Source organism: Mycteria americana, chromosome 2 (assembly GCF_035582795.1).
Source record: "Mycteria americana isolate JAX WOST 10 ecotype Jacksonville Zoo and Gardens chromosome 2, USCA_MyAme_1.0, whole genome shotgun sequence".
In the NCBI taxonomy this organism is placed as follows: domain Eukaryota; kingdom Metazoa; phylum Chordata; class Aves; order Ciconiiformes; family Ciconiidae; genus Mycteria; species Mycteria americana.
In genome coordinates, this window is record NC_134366.1 from 57376919 (window position 1) to 57399040 (window position 22122).

General features: G+C 38.0%; 1 protein-coding gene across 1 annotated transcript in view; it reads left to right on the plus strand.

Moving 5' to 3' along the window:
- Positions 1–22122, plus strand: part of POU6F2 (POU class 6 homeobox 2) — a 320325-nt gene that overhangs the window by 57928 nt on the left and 240275 nt on the right. Inside the window, exon 2 of the mRNA XM_075495605.1 lies at positions 2411–2582. Coding sequence (XP_075351720.1) covers positions 2411–2582 — 172 coding nt within the window. The remainder of the gene's footprint in view (positions 1–2410; positions 2583–22122) is intronic.

The window sequence follows — 22122 nt, forward strand, 5'->3', positions numbered from 1 at the left end:
GAAACAATGCTGTTTGTGTTCACAGTGACCTTTAGCTGCAAAATCTGCTAAAATACATTATTTAGTATATGAAAGCAAACAAACAAATTTTTTGCCTTGGTAAATGACTGTCCATAATGCAATATGAATATGAGGCAAAACAAGTCAGAGTGTTTTTACTGCCTCGGCAAAAGAAATCTGTTAACTTCTGTTTCCTCACTAGAAATATCTAAGAAATGTTCAGATTGTTGCTGGCTCATAAATACAGTAAATGAAATGTTAATAAATCACCAGCAATTTAGCCTGACAATAACATGGATTGACCACATTGATTAAATTGATTATGTTTCATATATTTACAATATGTAGACACAAGCCTAATTTATTTTCTGAAGAGTTCAAGGTAGGTATCACTGGTTAAAAAAAAAAAAAAGGGCAAAACAAAACAATGGAGTAATGTTTGTGGTTGCTATCTGCAATAATCTAATGCTGACAGAGAGCAGTATTTTATTTAGTAATTAACAGTGTAAAGGGGAGAGAAGCTGTCATGTTGGTTCTTAAGCTGGGGAATGTGATGAAAGATGATATCTGCGATCTCATCCTTTCCACTTGTTTAGGATTGTCAGGATGAGAAATGTCAGCATTATGAAAGCTCAGCTCTGCTCTTGATATGATAAAACCCTTCAAAAGCCAGTCTTTCTCTCCCTCTCCCCCCTCCTTTCTCCCTCTCCCTCTCGCACTTGCTTTTTTATTTATCCTGTTTTGTTAGATGGCAGAAATATAATTCTTTTCTTTCTTCCTATTATAAGCCACCATTTTTGTTTTATTATATGTTTCACAACCCCTAATGCCCCACTGAAAATTACCTTGTTAAATGACAGTGTTTCAAAGCCATGAATCCTTTCCACCATTCCCTCAGAGGTTTGAAACAGTCAACAGACTGTAAAGAATAAATAATAAAAAAGTATTGATTATTTTGATGACTGTGAGATTCAATTAAGTATTAATTTTGCCCTCCAGTGGACCTATCAAGGTATTCAAAAGGGAGGATTCGGCTCAGCTAAATGCGTGCTGAGTGCTTCAGCCTTAAATAGGGAGAAAATGTGTTTACCTACAGTATTTGAAGAGGAGTGCATTGATGCACAGAGTCCAATATTTAAGTGCTGTGCAAATTAAGCCCTGGTGACAGTGACATTGTTTTCAGCGATATGAGTATTGACTAAAGAAGTGCATTTGATGACAGCTTAAACTATTTGTATTGATTAACATTTTCATAGATTATCATGTGTCATATCAAATTCACTTTTCAGACATGAATACATTAAAAAAACCCATAGGCAAACATCGACCAATGTGAGGACGGGACAGAGGGAACATGCTAACCAACCTACTTGCTCGCTGGTCACCTGTTCTCTGCATAAGAACCATTTAGGCATGAACTTTGCAATAAATAGCTGCCAGAGAGCGCAACAAGGTCACTTGTTCCTTTCCTTTTTTTAGTTTTTTTTTTTCACTCTGGTTTCCGTGCTGTCATGATATTATGCCTATTAGTTTGCAAACGGAATAATAGAGTGTGCTTGGAAGTAATGCCCGACCCCCAAATGTCCTCAATGAGCAGAAGATAAAACAGATCCAAATCATCAAGAAAAAACTTAAATGTATATATATGTGTAATGTTTTACGGGGGATATAATGTCGCAAACACAAGAATAATTGCAAACTGTTTGAGTAAGTATCTTCCCTAATTTTATCTTTTAAAAAATGGTTTCTGTGTTTTTTATTTTCAAAAGAAAAATATGTGTTTGTGTGTGTTTATGGACTTTTGGAGCATAGTATCCCAAAGACCAGAATAGTTAGAAGAAATCTGTATCTCTGTTGAATGTATGTGATGAAATGGCTATTTGCTGCTGTGTATTTTCATAGAAAGGCTGGAATGCTAGAAACTGTGTATTTGATTTTGTTAATATTGTACAGCTGAGGATGCCTCTTTAAATCACTATGGAGCACTCGCAGGGTGCTCCTCTTCCGTGGCGTTGGAGCATACAGGAATTTCTTTTCTTACTACGTTAAGGACAGGGTGAGGTGTAAAAACATACACACAAAAAAAAGCACATCCCACAATTAAAGCTGTGTTGGTTATGTTGCTTTCATAGAAGTTTTTCTCCAAAGCATCCTGAATCTCTCACATGCTAGTTGAGCTTTAATAGGGTGGGGAGTAATGGAAAACTCATTGGATCTGTAATAGCTCTTCACTTGACTGCAGCCAGCAATAACAGCAGGAGCAGCCAGAGATAAGAGAGAGAGAGAGAGAGAGAGAGAGTGTGTGTGTGTGTGTGTGAGTGAGAGAGGGAGAGGGAGTGGAAGAGAGTATACGCACACCAAAGCTGCCACTTTTTTTTTCCCCTCACTCTTTTTTTCCCCCCCATCCTAGGATCCAATGATAGCTGGACAAGTCAGTAAGCCCTTGCTGTCACTGCGGAGTGAAATGAATGCAGAGTTGAGAGGTGAGGACAAGGCAGCTACTTCAGACAACGAGCTGAATGAGCCCCTGCTTGCGCCTGTGGAATCAAATGACAGCGAGGACACTCCCAGCAAGCTCTTCGGTAAGTCTGTCTAGGTATTTCATTTCACTGCTACCATGTTGTCCGGAAGAGCAATCTCCCCCGTTCTTTTTTTTTTTTTTTTTGTTCACTCAATTTTCTTCTAAGTTCAAAGGAGTAGCTTGGAGCGTGGAGGCATACAGCCCTCTGCTCCCATTGCAAGTGGTTACCAGAATGACAGCGTCAGTCCTGAAAACTTTTGTCAACAATGAACTTATTTTATGCGAGTTGCAGACATTTAATGTTTTCTTTTGATCCATGGTCTCTAACGTAAAAAAATAGAGGGGGGACCATTTTCTTGGAGTAGTTCGTTAACATTTATTGCATTAGGTGCAGATGTGTCTTGTATGCTACCAGCTTTTTCTAAGGCTGGATTAAACTCAAAAGTTATCATTTTATATGGTAAAGATAAAGCTGGCTGAAGAGAGCTGAAACATTCCCATAGAAAACACTCTGTACTGAGTAAACAAAGGCTACCAAGGGTACTGCACATGGAGCTAATGTTTTTGGAATTTAAATTAGAAATGAAATATTGCTGCTGCTAAAGACTCTGCAAAGAGAAATTGCCTTTTGAATTTTTATTTATTTTTAAATAGTCTAAATTGTGCCAGAGAAGTGTAACCTTTCACAATCAAAACAAAAGCAGCAAGAGTGGCACTCCAACACAGACATCTGTCATTCAAACGGATGACACCCTGTAAGCCAACTCAAGCAACTCTGATCTCTAATCAGAAAAGGGAGCAGAGTTGTTGAGGTGTGTGCTTGAGTGATAGATGCCTGAGCTGGAGCAGCCCTATACGGTACATAGTGACATTTTGGGTTTAGAGGGTCTGCTCTCCTGAAGGAGTTCCTTTTAATTATTTCCATTTGTGACTTGAGACAAACCTTAACAGAAATGGAGAATTTCCTTATTTTACATGATCCTATAGGTGGAAGTTGAAGGGAAAAAGATCTTGTTTAAAGGGAATGCAGCTTTAAGGGAGAGAGGGTGAGAGCCCATTTTCTAAGATTCAAGTTTTGATTTCATAATCTGTAAGGAAATCTGTAGCAGTGTTCAGATTTCAGTATTCCAGCTACAGTAAGAGCTGCAAGATTTTTTTAAACAAAAGAATAGATACAATTTTCTTTTAAAATGTTCTTTACCCCTTACTAAAAGATATAGCACAAAATGTTTTACTAAACAACTTCACTACAGATATGGGAAAATAATAATAATTTTAAAATCCTAAAACTTAATTTCTGGATTACAGTAATGACCATTACTGAATATCACATCCATTTTTAAGCACCCTCTTAGTAATCTTTGTTTCCATGGAAAGCATAATTTCCATTAGCAGTTTGAATCTTCAGAAAGCATATAATAATTGTTTTAGCCCATTTCATCCAGGGAAGAATTGTAATGACTAAAATTCAGAGGGCTATTAGTTGTCTAGAGTAGTATAAATATCTTCAGCTGTGTTTCTGTATTTTATTTGCTCAAATGTTTAAGGTGGATCTATTAAATATAGCAAGGCATATACAAAACAAAAAATGGACTTTTAATTTGAAGGCAGTGAAATGTCTGTTTGTTTGGTTTTAGATCAGGCAAGTCGTGTAATAAAAGGCAGGATATTTTTTTGAGCCATTGTCATTTGGATGCTCTGCAGTGATAGTGAAATATACACAGACACTTTCATTAGAGTTGCCGTGTGGGATATAGAAATGATGTGCAACAATATCTTGTCTGCTTCTGAACTTCAAATATAATTTATGTCCCTAAAAGCACTAATGAAAAAGCTACAAATTAATATATTGTGCTTTTTCTATTGGTGAGTGTAAGATGTTTGCTAGCCTGATTCTTATACTGCTAAAAACATGTTCCCAAGTAAACAAAAGTAGGTGAAATAGTTCAATTGCCTCAGTATGAACTTATGTACCATTTATCGAGGTTCTGTTACAATTATAACGGATGCTACAGATCTTTTAGCAGCAGCCCTTGTCAGTTAATTTTAGTAACTTTGGGAACATAAAAGAAAGGATAATGGGGCTATTTTGATACATTTGAGGATCAAACTGAGCAAATTTAAAATAAAGATGATTAGCCTTTATGTCATGGATGCATCCCTTAAGATAGATTTGCAGTAAACATTTAAAATAATTATGTGTAGTTTGTTTAAAGCTTTGATACATAAATATGGAGCATTATTCTAGAGCTGTTTCTCTTTGTTTAATGTTATGAATAGCATGTTAGGAATGCATACTTTGGGCCTTTCTTTGCAGTCTCCGAAATTAAATTATTCGTGGACTTATTGACATGTGATGGCATAGAGATTGACAGTTTTCTCCTCCAGCTTGCTTTCATGTGATCAGATATAATAATTTTATTTTTACAATAGAACATTTAATACGTGCTGTGTGAAAATTTGCCCCAAATCTGTTAAGCAGGAGAGGGAGGAGCATTTTAGAAAGTCATGGGGAGGAGACAGGTCCATAGAGAACAAAGTTTTTCTACGCTGCTGCTTTCATGGGTTTTGAAAAATTTGTGAAAATCATGTGCTGATTTAGTTGGAATGAATGACCAGTATTTGAGTGTCTTGTTGATGTTAGCAATATTTCACGAGTCTTATTTTCATATAGATGAACAGAGTTGAATGATTAGATGTGAAGAGCTTTCTTCTTTCTCACCGGACACATTCTGCTTAGCTTCTTTTGATGGATGGGTTTATTTCTGCAAGGACCTGCATTGCTCACCTGTACCTTTTCCTAAAATCCACCTCCTTTTTCTCAAACTTCCTTGTTTTGGTATTTCACTGCATACCATAGAAACAGTGGGTATTTATTTTTTGTTTTGGTAGCAGATAGCACAATTAATTATAAAAATGGCACCTCTTCTACAACAGTCCCTGCTGCAGGTGAGGAAAGGGCAGGAGTACAATTAATTATACTTACTTTTGACTTAGGAAGTTATGCAGTAAACTTTTGTTTCTTTTATGGGTGCTTTGCTATCAGTGACAAAGCAGGTGAATGCTGCGGCTCCTTGGGACTCAGAAATAGCAGCACGAGCTGGGATAAGTTTCTGATGATCTGAAATAGCTCCCACCTAAAACTGGTGCACAGGTGTCTGGGAAGATGCACTTTGTCACTGCAGTGCAGTTGTTACCTGTGAGTGATGACAGGAGCAGCTGTGATTAAGAGGGGTTGTGCTTGCTTGTTGTTTGCTTGCTTTCTCTTGATGGTGGTGGTGGTGATTGGGGTTGGTTGGTTTGTTTGTTTGTTTGGGTTTTTTCTTGAAAGAAGAGGCTGTCCTGTAGTCTGGGGGTTTGCATCTGTAATCCTCCACTTGTGCATTTATATCAGTGGACTTTTGGAATCTGCATACCTGTGTGCACAAGACTTTTGATACTGGAATCATGTGAAAAAGAAGGGAGTAAAAAACATGGTGAAGAATACTTTCTGAAGTGCAACATGTTGGTAAAGGACTCTATCCTGAAACACATTAGCTCAGAAGTACAGTTTTGAAGTGTGGAGTTAGCACAGCTACAGTGCTTCAGTTACTGCTCAGCAAAACTGGGATTTCTATATGAGGTGAAGTTGCTTTGCAAGAGATCTTGTGGTCTATTATTTACTCTTTAAAATATTTGTGAAACAGTATCTCCTATTTTAATCCTATGTTGTAGTTAAGAAACAGAGAAACTGAGTCTGGCTGTTGACATTCCTGGCGGTGTCATTTTCAGATCAACTTGTCTTGCTCTGCAATATGCTTCAAAATAGTAAACCAGGCCAAATACCACAGCTCTTACTAGAGAAAGCTTTTGTTAATGCTAAGTAGTAGCTTCTCTTGAATAAACACATTGGGATTTGATCCTAAGTTAATGAATCCTAGTTGCCATTTTACACAATATCTTTAAACAAGTTTAGAATGAGTTGTGAAGTACTGGTCTGAAAAAATCTTAGTAAGAAAAAAAAAACCCTTTATGTTTAGCTGTGTAATATTATAACTGTTAAGATTCAAAAGTTGGTATAGACACCAGGGATATGTTGTTCATAAAATTCTCTGTACAGGAAAAATCCCAGGAAAGAAGTGGCTAGTCCAAGCACCAAAAGCCCCTGTGGACTGAGGCTGGCTTTCCTGGAGTTAGATCCAGTCCTTAATTCATCCTTAATTGAAGGTAATTTGTGACATAATTAGATGATGGTGAAAAGAAAGCCGGGAATGCACTTGAATGTTAAGGTAGTTTTACTGTATTATAAAAGTTGCTCTTTGAGATCGAGCTTGTAGTTCTATGCATCAAACTTATTGAAATAAATAAATAAAGCTGTAAGTATATAGTGAGTGCAAGACCAAGCCAATAATTGTGGAGCCCAAGTGTTTCCTATTTAATAATTGCAGGACAGCAAAAAATTGACTGCTAACCTTTTTTTTTTTTTTTTTTTTTTTTTTTTTTTTTTGCTGGCAAGGTTTTGTTCCAGTGAAACGAAATCTTACGTTTGCTGTGCTGGATCCAAAGACTATGGTTTCATTTAGTTCACTACTGGTTTTTTGCTTTTTTCATAATGCTGCATATGCTTGAAATACAGAGTGGGAATATGCAAGTTAAATGAATCTGCACACATTTCCATAAACAAGGGTTTATTTTCAAACCCCTGCATTGGCATTGGGATTTTGTTTTCCTTTCCCATATTGTTACCCATGTTTCAGAACTGAATGCATCTTTCTATATAAGCATACACGTATAATGCTGTAGCGGAACAGAATAGAAGTTGATTCTAGCTGATTGTGTTTTGCTAGTAGATCCCTTGTATTGCTCTTTAAGGAAACATACATTATCCATTTTATTTATTTATTTTTTTTAAATCGGAGTTGCCTTGATTAGAATTTATGGCACTGGAGTAATTTCAGTTACAAAGGATAAAGGACTAAATTGTCTTTTACCTCTTGAGACAGTGGTCTCTGCAGGTCAGAGCAGAGGTCATTGCCAGGTTGCTGTGAGGAAGCTCACATTATCGTCATTAACAGCATATCTAGCCTGTGGGGGGAAAAAAGGCCTTCAGACTAAAAGCTTTCCTTTCATCAGTGTATTTAAGGATGATTCTCAGTGTTTTGGTTATATCCTCAAATTTTGAAGGCCTATAAGATCTCTGCCCGTCAGGAACACTTTGGTAAGGTTTGGTAATTTCAGTGAAAGAAAGCGATCTGTGTTTGTCCCTCTTGCTGCATTTTAAAGCTCTAGTGAATGTTTCTGTTCTGATAGGGAAGTTCATGGCGCAAATGGTCTCAATATTAAAAACAGAGCCTTCTTTTTAGACGCAGCAAACATTTGAAATATGTTTAATCTGCGTATAAAGATTCCTGTCTCTTCACATAATTTTATTTACTAATTTCTACATTGTGGATGCTTTGTTCTGACACACTATCGGTTATCCATGCCATCCGTAAGGGCCATAGGACCGATCCTGCTAGTGCCTGAATGTGTGATACTTTTATTAAAGCAAGTAATCTGTGGATTAGAAGCACTATTTCATTACAAAGACTGTGTCAATGAGGAACGTTAATGGGTGGTATGTTTACAGTACCAGGTCATTATAGAGGCTTGTAAATCCATTTTCTAAAATGTAGTAGTATCTTGCTCAATTAATGAATAAGTTTTCAAAGAAGCCGAAGATCTAGCTATGTGATTGACTGTTATTTCTGAAGGATATATTCGACATGAGCATTTTAAAATAGGTGTTTGCAAACTGTTAGGGACTTGAATAACTACTCTGAATAATGTTATTGTCTGATTCCTTGGCGGAGTTCTTACCGAAGTCAGTGGGGGATGCACTTGTGAATGGGGAGTAAACGCCCATTAAAGCCTAAAAAGATGTTACGACTATTTAAACACAAAGCACGATGCAGTGGTAAGATAGAAAATTCATCCTTAGCTCAGCGTTCCTGCTGTGCCTAGGTCTTTCAGGTAGTTCAGGCAGTGGTGGTACCGATGCTAGCATGCATATTCCAACTCTGAGGAGACTGGAGTCTTACTCCTTTAACCTTCGATGAAAGCAATATTGGGCTGATGAAGGGCAAATATTGCAGCCCCACTTATAAATTCCCTTGCTTGTATGGAAATAAATCAGTCTCTTATTGCTGTGCCTGAATTGTGACAAAGACAGCCTATTTAAAAAAAGCAAACAAACAACAAAAGCTATTTTGAGTATTGAGAAAGTTAATTGTGTTTTTTTTTAAAGACAATTCTGTTTGTTCTCATGAATTTCTAACTACTTCTGTGCTAAATTTTTTTGACCTAAGTGTATGTTATGTGTTTCTTAAATGAGGCTTGAAGTCTGATTTTCTCTATTTATATACAGAATAACTAACATTAGAGAGGGAAGGGAAAAAAGAGTGAAATCCTAGTATGTAATTGGTACGACTGAATGACAAATAGTTTATTTTTAATTAGTTAATCTTTCTTCTCCCTGTCTTTGAAGTTATAAAAATAACAACAAACAAACTTGTTTAAAAGCAACATAAATGGCTGGATGTTTCAAAGGGGACTTGCTGGCTACTAGACAGTAAACAGGTAATTTGTGAAAGAACTGTTACTTTCTTTGATTGAGATCCTTGCCAGTTTGTGTTTTGAGATTAATAATAGATCAGACACTTGCACATTAAAAAGGAAGCAAACGTAGAAAAGAGAAGGAAGGAGAAATGGATGTTTCTATTGGACTTCACATGATTAAACAAGTTCTCCATGGAAATGTGCAGGTGAGGCAGACAGAGGCGAAGTTAGATTTGCCCAAATGTGCACATGGCACCACTTAACACCTCTCTTGATTTCCTTATGCTAAATAAAGAGATAGCAAGTGCTTATACGAAGCTGGCACCCTGTCAGGGGGCAATCTGTATAAAGTTTCCTGCTGTCAGGTTAATAAATTTTTTAAAAATATCCAAAGGCAGAGGTAGCTGTAGGAAGCTCATAGTAACAGTTGCCATTCTCCTGTGGATCATTTTTCTCTTTAATATCCTATGTAGCACTTGGTTTTCCTTGTTGTGTTGTCTTCCTAGGTTTTGTTCTTTCTGACATTTGTGGGTTCTTCTTTTTTCCTTGCTAAGCTGTTTCTTCTGTTGCATCCATCATCTGTCGTCCCTTTTTTTGGGTGGCTTTTTATACTTTGATTTAATTGTGTATTTAGTATATTAATGTTTCTTCCATTAATGGTTTATTTTCTGACTTTTTATGTGACTACCGCTAGTACTACCATTAGTACTACCAAAATAACATTTTTTTGCTAGTTACAAAATCATTTCTGATGAGCTCAGTGGTAGAAGTTACATTAAAATGATAAAAAATGAGAAAATTAATGCTGAACCAGGAGCAAAAGCAGGATAAAATTAAATGTGTCATAATTTGTGGGTTTCAACAGGAATATTATTTTGTCATGGAAATGGTTTGATATTTGTTAGCGTAAAGTCTCATATTTATCTTTTTCCACCGTATAAAAATCAAAATCAATATCGGTATGAAACAAAGGAAGATTTGTATTGTGACATGTCCTGCTTTATGTTGTGATACTGCTTTGATGCTCTTGGAGGCAGGACTAAGCCCTTTTACTTTGAAAGCAGAGGTCATCTCGTCTGGTTAAATAAAACCTGCTTTTTTCAGAGAGACTGAAATTGGGTTCGTTCTCTAGATATTCCAGGGATATCTACATCTACCAAATCAATGCATAACCCACGCCCCTGCCACTCTAAAACGTGTTTGTTTAACACTAAACTACTGCTTGTCTATTCCTAAAAGTAGTTTGGGTTTCTGTTTTTATTTTAGAATATACAAGAAGAGTTGTTGAGAGAGTGGGAGGTTTGTTTTTCTTATCAGATGTCCTTTCTTTTCGGAAAGGTAAACCATCATTTTAATTCCTGAACAGTTTGAAGTTGTCTTAAGGAAAATGTTACATTTCAGAAAACTGAGCAATCATGCTACTTGAAAGTGATTACAAAAGTTAAATATATATATATATTTTATATATATAAAAAAATTATCAGCCAGTGTGACTGGAATACAATGTAAATTATTTTAATGCAATTAAAAAAATCAGAGTCCTAAAACAATTCCATGTTACTCTGAAGATTCTAATGTTCCATAAATAAGAGATAAAGGTTTTCCTATATTAAGAACAGTATTCACTACAGCAATCTATCATTAGATTACTTCTTTGAAAACTAGCATGGAGTTTATAGAAGTGCATTAATACTAGCTTTTAAAAACATCTTTGTGCTTTTCAGTTCAGATGGTAGTTGTATGGTTTGATGACCATTAGAGATTCTATTAAGTCATTTTCATTTTCTAGTTCATTCTCCTATCCAACATAGTCCTGCTTTTTAAAATCTTGTTTTTAAGTTGTTGAATAAAGAATTATTAGCAGTCAGTTGCCTTCCAGCAGAAGATAAAGGTAGTCCTCTCCCAGATCACACTGGATGCACAGCCTAGCCTGTAATTCTCACCACAAATGCCAAGGCTTGTAAAGTAGAGGGTCAGTAAAAACAACAGTGCCACTTCTCCTTTCTGCCCCTCTCCTTTCTGCCCCTCTCCTTCCTTACAGCCAGGTTTGGAGCCGTTCCCCTCTCTTCTTCTGCTTGTTGGTGTGTGCACACAGCTGGAAGCATATACAGCTGTGCACAGGCAGTTGTTGCTCAGGTCTACTTGAGTGCATTTTGCTTCCGTGCTGTCGAGGTCTGCTTTACGTTTCTGGCTTTGTTTGAAACTTAGTGTTTGGAGGGGTTTGTTCCTTGAAGAGGATGATCTAAAACCTGTGTTTAATCAAGAAGCCAGAATTGCTTTTCAGTAAATATACCTTAAGGCATACTTTAATATATTGTACTATTAAGTATGTGTAATTATTTCTTGAGATAGCGCAGTATTAACTGGAAAGAAAGAAAGATCGTTTGAATTCAGTCTAATCTCTTGAGCAAATACAATATGGGGCAGTTTTTGTATTTTCTTTTGCATACAATTAGGAATTATTCACATCGTGTAGAGATGTCATGTTTGCTCAGTATTTGAATAAACATGAGGCCAGATTCTGACAGGTCTCAGGTGACCGTCCATCACATACGCAGGAAGACCATAGATTTCAACAGGGTATTCGTCCTATCAATACTTGCATGCCAGTCTGTGGCCTCCACCTCTCTAACGTGGTCACTGTTCTACGGCTTCCCATGTTCTGGAGCTAAAATCCGCCAAGCAAACATGCTGACAGGAAGGAGCAACCACTCTGTAATTATGCTGCCTTCATATTTAACAAAAGATGAATAATTGAACCAGTCCCAGGGTTACTGTGGGTTTCTGTTACGCCGAGCAGGTATGTGTGTGTATTGCAAAGGCTCTGCAACTCCACCTCTGCTGTTTTGCTGTGGGGAAACAGGCAGTAGCTGTGGCAGGAACGGCATCTGACCTGCTGCAGGGCAGAGACCGTGTGTCCGTGTTGGAACCTATGTAAAGCTTCCATAAAGGTGGAGAAGTTTTTAGGGGATGTTTATGGGACACATAGAGCGAATTATCATAATTAGGCATTCAAAAATAATTAAGGACCATAAATGGTAGTTACTGCTGAAACAAAAACATGATGAGAAAAATCAGCAGTGATTAAGATGGGAGGGGGAAATTGGACAGGTATATATGAACTCAAAAGTGATTGTAAATGTACAGGCTTGATATTTCTCCTCCTTTCTTATGCTTCCTTGCCTGAAATCATAAATATTTGGGACAGCAAGTCACAAATCTCTCTGAAGGAAAAATGAAATTTACAACTGGAAGAAAGCAGAAAATGAAAATATTTTTAAAATATTTTTTCTACTAATTGAATCTACTTTGCTCTCATAAGCAAAGTAAATTTAATTATAATATCCAGCAAGAAAAGCATCTGCATAAGTCATTTGAGTTGTTGTGGTTTTTTTCCCTGGTATGAAGAGTGTGAAGGAAACTCTTGTGTGGCTCTGTTGCTGGGATTTGATGCATTGCTTTCAGAGCCTCCTTATTTTAACTGCATGGATACAGCACAGTGAACCTTCTCATAACAGTTGCTGACAAAAAAAAAAAAAAATCTTTCAATCAGCTGGTCCTGCTCACTCTCCCCCAGCCCCCACATCTCTTTGCTTTTATGAGGCAATGAATAAAAGGACCAGATGATGCAAAGGTTTACTCAGATGAGATGTCCTAGTCAATGAGCAACTTTGGATTTGCAGGACTCCAGCTTGTGACCCTGGACCTCAAAGGGATTGAGTTTGGAGGCTGAGCCTTTCTCACATCGCCGTTATCTCATTTATGTAAAATGATGGCTGGTGTATTTTGAATAGCACTTTACATATTTCAAGCTTGCATGTGGTGGCAGACCCCTGTCTGGTGTAAAGGCTGGTGTGCTTTTGGTGTGTTACAACACACAGTGTATCCTCCTAGCAGTGGCAGTGAGGCTGTCTGGGGTTGTACTGGAAGGGAGATGGAGGGAGGGTTTTGTTTTATACTCTGTCGGAAAACTCAGGAGTAAAACATTCATGCTTATCAGAAGGAGCAGAATCAGGCCTTTTCTTGCAATGTTTTTTTAAAAAATTAAATCTTTAGGCTCTGGTCAGGTTTTTGGTTATTTATTTTTAATAACCCATTCTTCTGATTTTGTATTTTCTTTTCTGTGGGTTCATATAACGGCTGTATTTCAAACCAGGTTAAAACAGTTTAAAAAAAAAAAAAAAAAAAAAAAGGGTTCCCTAAAAGACAGCTTACTGCTAACTGGTTTATTTTGTTTATATCTGATATTTCTTATGGTATTCAGATGGTTGTAATAGACTAGCACAAGAGCTGCATGTCTTGTCATCTGTACTGTATCAATACGTTTTTATAATGATACAATAACCTGAACCCTGTAACAGTTTATGATCCATTTGAGAATTCTTATGGATTCTCAGAGTGACGGAGGCCTGAAAAAAGAACTTGAGACTGCTTTCGCAAAACTGGTGCTGTGACAGGAAAAACTAGTGCGCCTGTGATTTAGTTGCTAAGGAATCATATTGATCTGATTCGTCATTAAACTTTTAAGTTTGGAAAAAAAAGAAAAAAAAAAAAGTCAAGCTGGTTGAAGGTGGAAAAAAACAGTGATGTGATTGTGAGGGTCTGCAATACAGGTAAACTGTGCCATACCACTACTGATATTGATTCTTTTTGATTAATAAATATGATTTTATGCATTACCCATGTACTGTATCTATAATAGTGCTTTTTTTTAGAGCGGAAGAAAATTGCTTCTTGCTCTTTATTTTTCATTGACTATTTTTAGTCAATGATAAATAAAGAACTTTAACAGCAGTCTGAATACAGGAAAGACAGGACTTTAGAACAGAAACGTAGCAGTAATGAATAACCACACAGTGAACTACACACACACAGCCGTCTTAACATTTGTAATGGTGCTAATTTCCTACTGCTTTTTAAAATATGCTTCCACATGAGCTCTCAAAAACCATAAAAGCTTGGCATGTAAAGTAAATTGTTTGTCACTTGCTGACGACCTGCCATATTTATTGTCAGGAGAAATGGACATTAGTTGGAAAAGCAGTTGTTAAAGGCCAAACAATTTTTAAAGATGGCAAAGATGTGCAAGGGCTTTCCTTTTTCTAACAATGAGCCACCCCTTCAGACATCAAAAGACAAGATAATAAGACACTTCAAGCACAATTCAAGATTATATTCAACATCTAAAGGCTCATCTCTTGTCAGTTTGCATTTACTCTCCCAGGGATGTGGTGCTTCTATCATCATTCTGTCAAGAGGAGTCTGGCAGAAGCGATGAGGGCCCCTCATTTCACACACTTAGTGTTTTTTATCAAATAGCCCACGCTCATTCTGATTCAGCCAAAATGGAGGGATAATTTGAAGAAGGTCACGCACAAGTACAAAAATCTTGTGCTGATTTGTGTGATTAGAAGGCATTAAAATTGCACGTTTATGTTAGTTCTGAGATGTTTTGTCAGTTTATTTAGTAATACACTGTTGAAGCATTAAAAATGTTTTTTAAAGAAAAAAGGAAGTTTGCATAAAACAACACACACTATTATTTAGTAAATATTTTGAACAGTGAGCTATTATAAATGGTATTGTTTTAATATAACCTTAAGACGCATTCATTTCCCCTTTCCCCTTTGAGAGTGGGATGTTCAAGAGCTCTAGGGGTGAAATCTTGGCCCACTTGGACTCGTTAGGATTTCACTCACTGGTGATATCATCCTTGAACATTTTGTTTGGGTAAGATTTAGGAGGCTGAATTCAGCATAATATCAATATAAAGGGAATAATTTTAACAGCTTGTGTAGGCGTATGTAAGTACAGACTAAAATAGTACAACACCAGTAGGGTTACCTGGAGGTGATATTTAAAATATATCACATGAGATCTTTCATTTGGCACATGGGTGTTTTGCACCCTATTTGTACCCCGTTCAATTTTGTGTGGGCAGCTGTTGTGAACCACGTTCTTCTGGAAACCAGAGTTGTGATAATGTGTGCTCCCTGTGGACATACTTCCAGTCTCTTCCTTCCCCTTTTCATTCTGCAAACATGTAATACGGCATTATATGTGCTATTCATGATAACTTTTTCAGTGAATTGGGGGGCATTTGTTCTGTGTTTTGGAGACTCATAAAGGAAGGAAGAGGACATGTCCACAGAAGCAGTTCTTTTGGTTGTTGTTTTCATAGGGCTTAGGTTAATGATCAAAGTACTAATTACTAGATATAGTATTTGAAAAGCAATTTTATGAATCCTAGCAAAATAACTTGGTGTGATAGTGTTCTCAAGGAAACCATAACAACACTTGTAGAGCAGTGGTCACCAAACTTTTTTTATTGTAAACCCCTATCAGTAACAAGCTTTTGAGCATGCACCCCCAATATATGCATACTTATTTATAAATTATATATATGTGCTACTGTAGTAATACATACATCATAAAGTGTACACAAATATAGATATTAAAAAAGGATGAGCTAAAGATTAAATAAACACAATTTTAAAAAATCTTTAAATTTTATTGGGGTACAGAAAAAAATTCTTCCTGCACCCCAATGGATTGTCTTGCACACGCCTTGGGGTATGCACTCCCCACATTGGAGAACACTGCTGTAGAGGACCAAGAACTGAAATGAAAATAAGTAAACTGCTTGTCTGTCTAGGCGTGCTGTGCTCAAAATCCTCACTGAAATGGGTGGGCCAAAAGCTGTATTTATATTCCTATCTGCTGTCTTACTGAATTCAATGAGGGTCCCCCAAAGATGGTGAGAGCAGAATTTAGCTCTTTGCAATCTCAACTGCCTAAGGAAAGTGGAGTCCTGAGAAGGATATTGAATCTGTTTAAAATGTGCAGTCACTTTGCTTGTACAGGCTCCTAACTTTTCAGGAAAGAAAATAAGACTGGTGCTTTAGCAAGCTTTTTTTGGCATCTCTGTCGGATGTCATGAATGAAACTTTTCTGAGGATTTCTTTTGTGGTACGTATTATTTTCATGTCATCTGGATCTTGCCACCTCTTGTCTTGGCATTACACAGCTCTTTTTGCTACCAAGGTATATGAGGAGCTGACAGGGAGAGGCACAGAAAGGTGGGGTGGAGTAAAACTGTTTTCCTCATTTCTGACTTCTTTGATTTAAGCAACAAAAATAAAAAGACTGGATTGTGCTATCAGTATATCTTGTGCCTGAAACATGGGGGGCCAGGCATCTTCATCTCCCATTGAAACCAATCGGATGTGAGGCTGTTTAACCCCTCTTAAAAAGGAGCCACTGCTGAGGGACTCAGCTGGAGCTGCTCTGAATTTTGAATCAGGAATTCATCAGCTCTGATAGGAAGAAACTGTGAAGGAACGTGCGTTTGGCCTCATGGAAAAAAACCTCTGCTCTATGGCTTGCCTTTGCACAACACTGAAGAAAAGGTAACCTGCAATCATGGTGCGTTCCAAGGGTTTTCACTGGACATGAAACCGCAAGGGAATTGGGAAGCTGTGAACAAATTGTCAAAAAGACAGATGGAATCGCTGACCGACCTACTGGTAAGATACACTAACAACTTCCACCTCAGTGGTATGGTATTTATGCTGCAGTGCAGAGTGACTTCTCAAAGGAATTTGCTCTCCTACACATGTAAATGCCTTTGTGTATATAATATATCAATGTAGTGTGCAGTATTTCTAGGGAATGTATGAGGAGAAGTGAGTGTGCATTTAAACAGCTGCAGATGTTTGAACTGCCAGATTGTTATGTCCAGAATAAACAGCATTTTTTTGCTCTCACTGAAAAGGCTTTCCTGCTTTATTCATAAGGCCTATCTATATTCAGAAATTTGGCTCCTTTCTGCTGAATTATTCTGGAGGAGAACTTATGGCTGTTTCCACATCAGCGTGATTCTCTGTGCATCCACTTCTGCTCTGCTCCGCACTGTCCACTGGAAAACCAGCATGCTCTGAGGCTGAGTGGGGAGACAGGGAGATGCTTCCTTTGCAGGATGCTCATTGTCAAACGTTAAGGAGTGGCAAAGATTGAAGGGCAAATAAGACCAAAAGGCAGCATGAAGAGTGACTGCCAAGTTACAGGATCCTCAGTATAAATTCAGCTATGCTTGAATCTGTCCTAGCTTGCTTGTATATCTTCCTCACTCAGTCCCTTCCTTGGTGCTCTAGGAGGCTTCTTCCCCTGTGCCTGGGGATGTTGTCCTGGCAGCCCTCTTCTCAAGCATGAATGTGCAGAAAACAAACACTAGTAACAAGTACTGTTAAAGGTCTGTAAATTGTTTTGCATCTGCTCTCAGACTCCAAACTGTCAAAGTTGTAGGGATACATGCAGGGAACCTAATGCAGATGCTTAATGCTAACAAACAAACCAAGCTAATGCAGATGCTCAATGCCAACAACCAATGTCCTCACATTGAGCAACAACTCTCTGTTTAAAAAGTATTTAAACTGTAGCTATTGTGCAGTCCATTGGAAGCATTCACAGTAGGATCCAGGAAATGAAAATGAATTCCAATAAATTAAGATAGAGGAGCCACTATGTTTGAGGCATTATGGATGTGTTTTATCTTTCTACCTATCCTTCTACAAGTAACAGGGATAGGTGGTAGCTTTTGCTAAAGTAATTATATTGATTTGCTCTGTGCTGCGCACCCAGCTGCTTTCTGAACCACTCTGAGCTGTTCTGGCCAGAATTACCTGGTGCTTTAGAGAGAGCATCATGTGATAGACAGAAAGTTCACATGTGAAGTTGTGAGGAGGAGGACTACAGTTGGTGTGCACGAGTATAGTGTTTCTAAAGCATAAATATTAAAAATTAAGCAGTTTTGTTAATTTAAAAATCAACCTGAAAAAGCTGAAGTGGCAAATTTGACGTTAGTGGTGCATTTTCAATGTACCTGAAGGCATCTTTCCCCCAAAGCCTGCACTAATACGCAAAAAGGATGGGAGGAGCATGCACTTATGTAAAGTAAGTGCCTATTTAAGCTCTTGCACAATGACACTTTGAATAATTCTGTATGCTTCTGGGTTAGTGTTTACATGAGTTGACTGTGCATTGTTTTCATGGGTAAGTGGAAGTGAATAAGCATGCATAAATGTGTTTCTGAAGATACAATTCAACCTTTTTGTGTTACCATTCAACTGTTTCTCTTTTTAAACTGTGTCTCTGACTGTGGCATCTCCTCTTAGAAAATTCTTGCCCAACAAACAGCTCATTAAATCATTGATAAGATTCTGCTAAACAAACACTGGATAACTCAAGATACAGTCCCTGACAAGCACATGCACACGCACAAAAAGTTGTATTTACCCAGTTTTGTGAATGCTTTTGTGGGTTTTCTTTTGAAGTGGAGCTGTTGTTCAGTCCTAGTAGAATTATTGAAATTATTGAACTAGCTACTAAATAAATAATGAAACCCCTGGCTATGAAATAAAATTTTTGCATTTTTTAAATCATTACCATATTTCTTAAGTATATCTCACTCTCTCCCCTGAAAAGATTTTCACCAGCTCTTCCCTCAGAGGCAGGAAGAACACACAGTAGCAAACTGTAAAAAAGCAACAGGAGCTAGTTTTGCAAATCGCTCTGTCATTGCCTCCTTTGGTGCCTAAAAGCCAGGCTCTGACACCAGAATTTAAGCCATACATCCCTGAAAAACACAGGTACAGAACTGTTCAGTTTTGCTGAGGAGGCTTAACAGCTCTGAACACAAGAAAAACCATGTGCTGATATTAGTCAGGTACAATAGCAGGTGTTGAAGGTTGTTCTCTCACTGGTACTTTGCAAACTGTGAATAATTTCAGTGAATGCTGGAATTACTTGGCAATATTACTGCTATATTCTGCTATACTTTTTTTTTTGTGTGTGGGAAGCCATACCACAATTTCTAGAAGATGGGAAAGGTGCTTTTTTGAAGGTGACTAGCCCATGTTGAATGTCTTTGATGTGATGGAGTCCACAGGTTTCAAGTGTGTAATCCAACTCAGGAGTGACTTCAGAAAGTGCGCTGCCGCCCCCCCCCCAATGATTCAGAGTATGTTACAATAAAGTCAGTTAAAATTCAGTAAAAACAAGTGACACTGGGTACAGCTTTAAAAAGTCAGTCTATAGGAAGTAAAGGCTTATGAGGTAGCAGCTAGAATTGGTCAGATGGAACAAAGCCTCTTTAATATAGTTATAACTATTTCTTTGCTTGTTTTTTCATTAGAGGGTCTTTTTGGTTCCAACATGAATTAGAGGGAGACATGTGAATGCCTAGAGACTGGCTGTCTCTCACCTGCAGTGAAGCTCAGGTGCTGGTATAAAATAATGGGATAATGGAATTTGTGGCATTTTGAATGTAGGTATTTCTCAAGTCAGCTGTAGGGAGGGAGGGGGTTTTAGTACTGTTCTGTTTGATTCCTGTAATTGCAAAGGACAGTGTATAGAGGCAGAAGCAGCAAAGACTGGCTATTTGTCAGTTTTCCAGAAAGACAATTTGGTTTAACTACTCAGCATGTCATAAAATACATAGAATGTATGGGGGGATCTGTTGCAACACTGGGAACATGCTCAGTGGCCTTTCTTATTCACACGTGATATTGGTTCTGAAACAACTCTCCAATCTTTCCAGTCCAACCTGCCTTTTCTTAGAGAGAATTGTCATGTAAGTGCAGATAAGAGCCAAACCTACTTGTTTAATGAGAGGTGACAAATGACAGTGGATTCAGATAGAACATATATAAATGTGTCTTCCTGCTGGAAAATACAACTTATAAATGTAATGCTTCTAAAACAATCAATAGTCATTTAGGAATGATTTTTGTAGGTCATTTTGCTGGACTGCTACTGTCCAAAGTGGGGACTTCTGTGATGCACATTAGCTGCTGCCAATGTTGCATATTTTAGCTGCAAGAAGCATGGTGATTCACATGAAGTGTGCTTGTTCACTATGCTTTATTTTTCTGTAATGTAATTTCAATTGAAATAACATTCATGTATTTTAGACAAAGCAGACACCAAAAAACACCATCAAAATATCTCAACTTAGTTGTCATAGCAATACCATGCTGCATTGCTTAAAATTTTTAAATAGGATCTTAAGCAATAAAATCAAACTCAATAACATGAAATGCTAAAACACTCACCTCTCAATTTGCTTAGTGGCAGTTCATGGAAACTCCTACTCCAGGCTGTGTGATGGGGACACATGGCCTGTAAGTTGATAGAGAGGAATTTTGCTGTAAGGATATGAACTGTCAAGGGAAGTTAAGGGAGCCTTGCCTCGGATGGTGGCAATAAGTAATAGCTCCAGGGGAAGTGCTGTTATGATCCTACCAGGCCCTGATCTGGGTATCAAGGAGCACCTTCAGATGCTGGGATGAGAGAGCAAGAGGTGCAAGGTAGCTGAATGAAACCCACACGAGATTTGGCATATCTGGACACTGTGTGTTTAGTAAAGCACAATGGCTGTACAGCTGAAGGAATATTTACACAGCCTTTAAAGCCTGTTCTTTGGGATGTGATCCTCCTCTCCTTGGGGAGGACTGGGACTGGGGAGGATTCCAGTGAAAACCTGTGGGGTGATATGCCTCTCCGCTGTTCACTCACCTACCTATATAGGATAGAATTAGCTCCTATGGCTAGAAGGAATATTTTTATATATTAATTTAATAAAGATCGTGTGTATCTGGCCTGTATTCCTATTACACAAGGGCTAATTTCTACCTAACCTCATTAAGGTCATTTACACCCAAACTCAGTGCATGTAAAATGCTATCTCGGCAGGACAGGAATGTGTTATGCCTACTTAACACAGATCTACCCATGGTGCAATGCAGGAAAGACTTTTCTCCTTTGGGATTATGTTTTTATCTCAAATGCAGCACAGCAATATAAAACCCATAAACCCATTTATTTTTTATAATCATGTATTGCTGTAAGTCACAGTTTTAGCTGACATTCCCCACTCTTTATTGACCTGTTTTGTGAGATTTTGTAAACTAGCTAATAAACCTTTGCTCTTGCTACTGTTAAGTTTAATACAGTACATTACATTCACAGCTGAAATAAAAACTATGGTTTAGATAATTAAAAATTGTTCAAAATGTCTTAACAATAAACGCTTTGATATTTGTTCACAAATATACTTTTATGTTACATCCTACCCAACACAGGACACTTCCTCTTATTTATCTTCAATGTCCCCTTTTAAATCACATATTTCTGAGTTTGGATTTAACTTGTACACCTCAGGCAGTGCCAATTGTACTTTCCCATAACTAAGAGGTAAAAAGCGTATGTTGCGACAGGAGCTTGGTCTTTAGGAGATGCATTGGAGTCTAGGGTGGTGGAGGTTGCTTGGGGAAGTAGCGAGTGCAGTAGATGCAGTTATTTTGCTTGTTTGTTGTCTTTGGAGTGTAAGGTGGCACTTTAGACCCTAGATGCTGGACTTCGGGCATTGTGAGTCTTTTTGTTAGCCCAGACAATGGTGTGACTACTGGTGATGGTCAATCCAGTGCAGGTATCAATGAAAGGTTCTCTCCAACAACTTGTTGGGTGTCTGTTAGATGAGAAGAGCCTCTACTGTGGATGAATGGTTTCGTGCTTGGAAACACATTGGTGAAGGGAAACATTTGTAAAGGAGTAATGGCATGTGATGGCTATGATGGTGGGAAGGTGGGTTGTAGTACAACAGTGGGGTACAGCTGATAATACAGTATTGAGATGAGTTTTAGGCTTCCTGCTGGAGTCTTCTGCTGCAGACAGGATAATAAGAATAATTTGGAAGGACCAGAGATCTTTCTCAGGACTGTCCTCAGTGTCTGTCTTCCTGTCAGGGAGCAGTGAGGCTGGCTGTTCCCTAAGAGAAGGTGAGCCAGAAGTGGAGGGTGACCCCCACTGATGGGGGGGTCCAATGGGGTCTGTAACCAGGTCCAAGGCCTACCCAGGGAGCTCAGACAGGAACAAATGGAAATGGGGCCAAAGACAGGACTAGAGACAAGCTACAACATATGTATGAGAGTTTGGCTCAGGAGACAAGCTATCTATGCTGTAGGTCC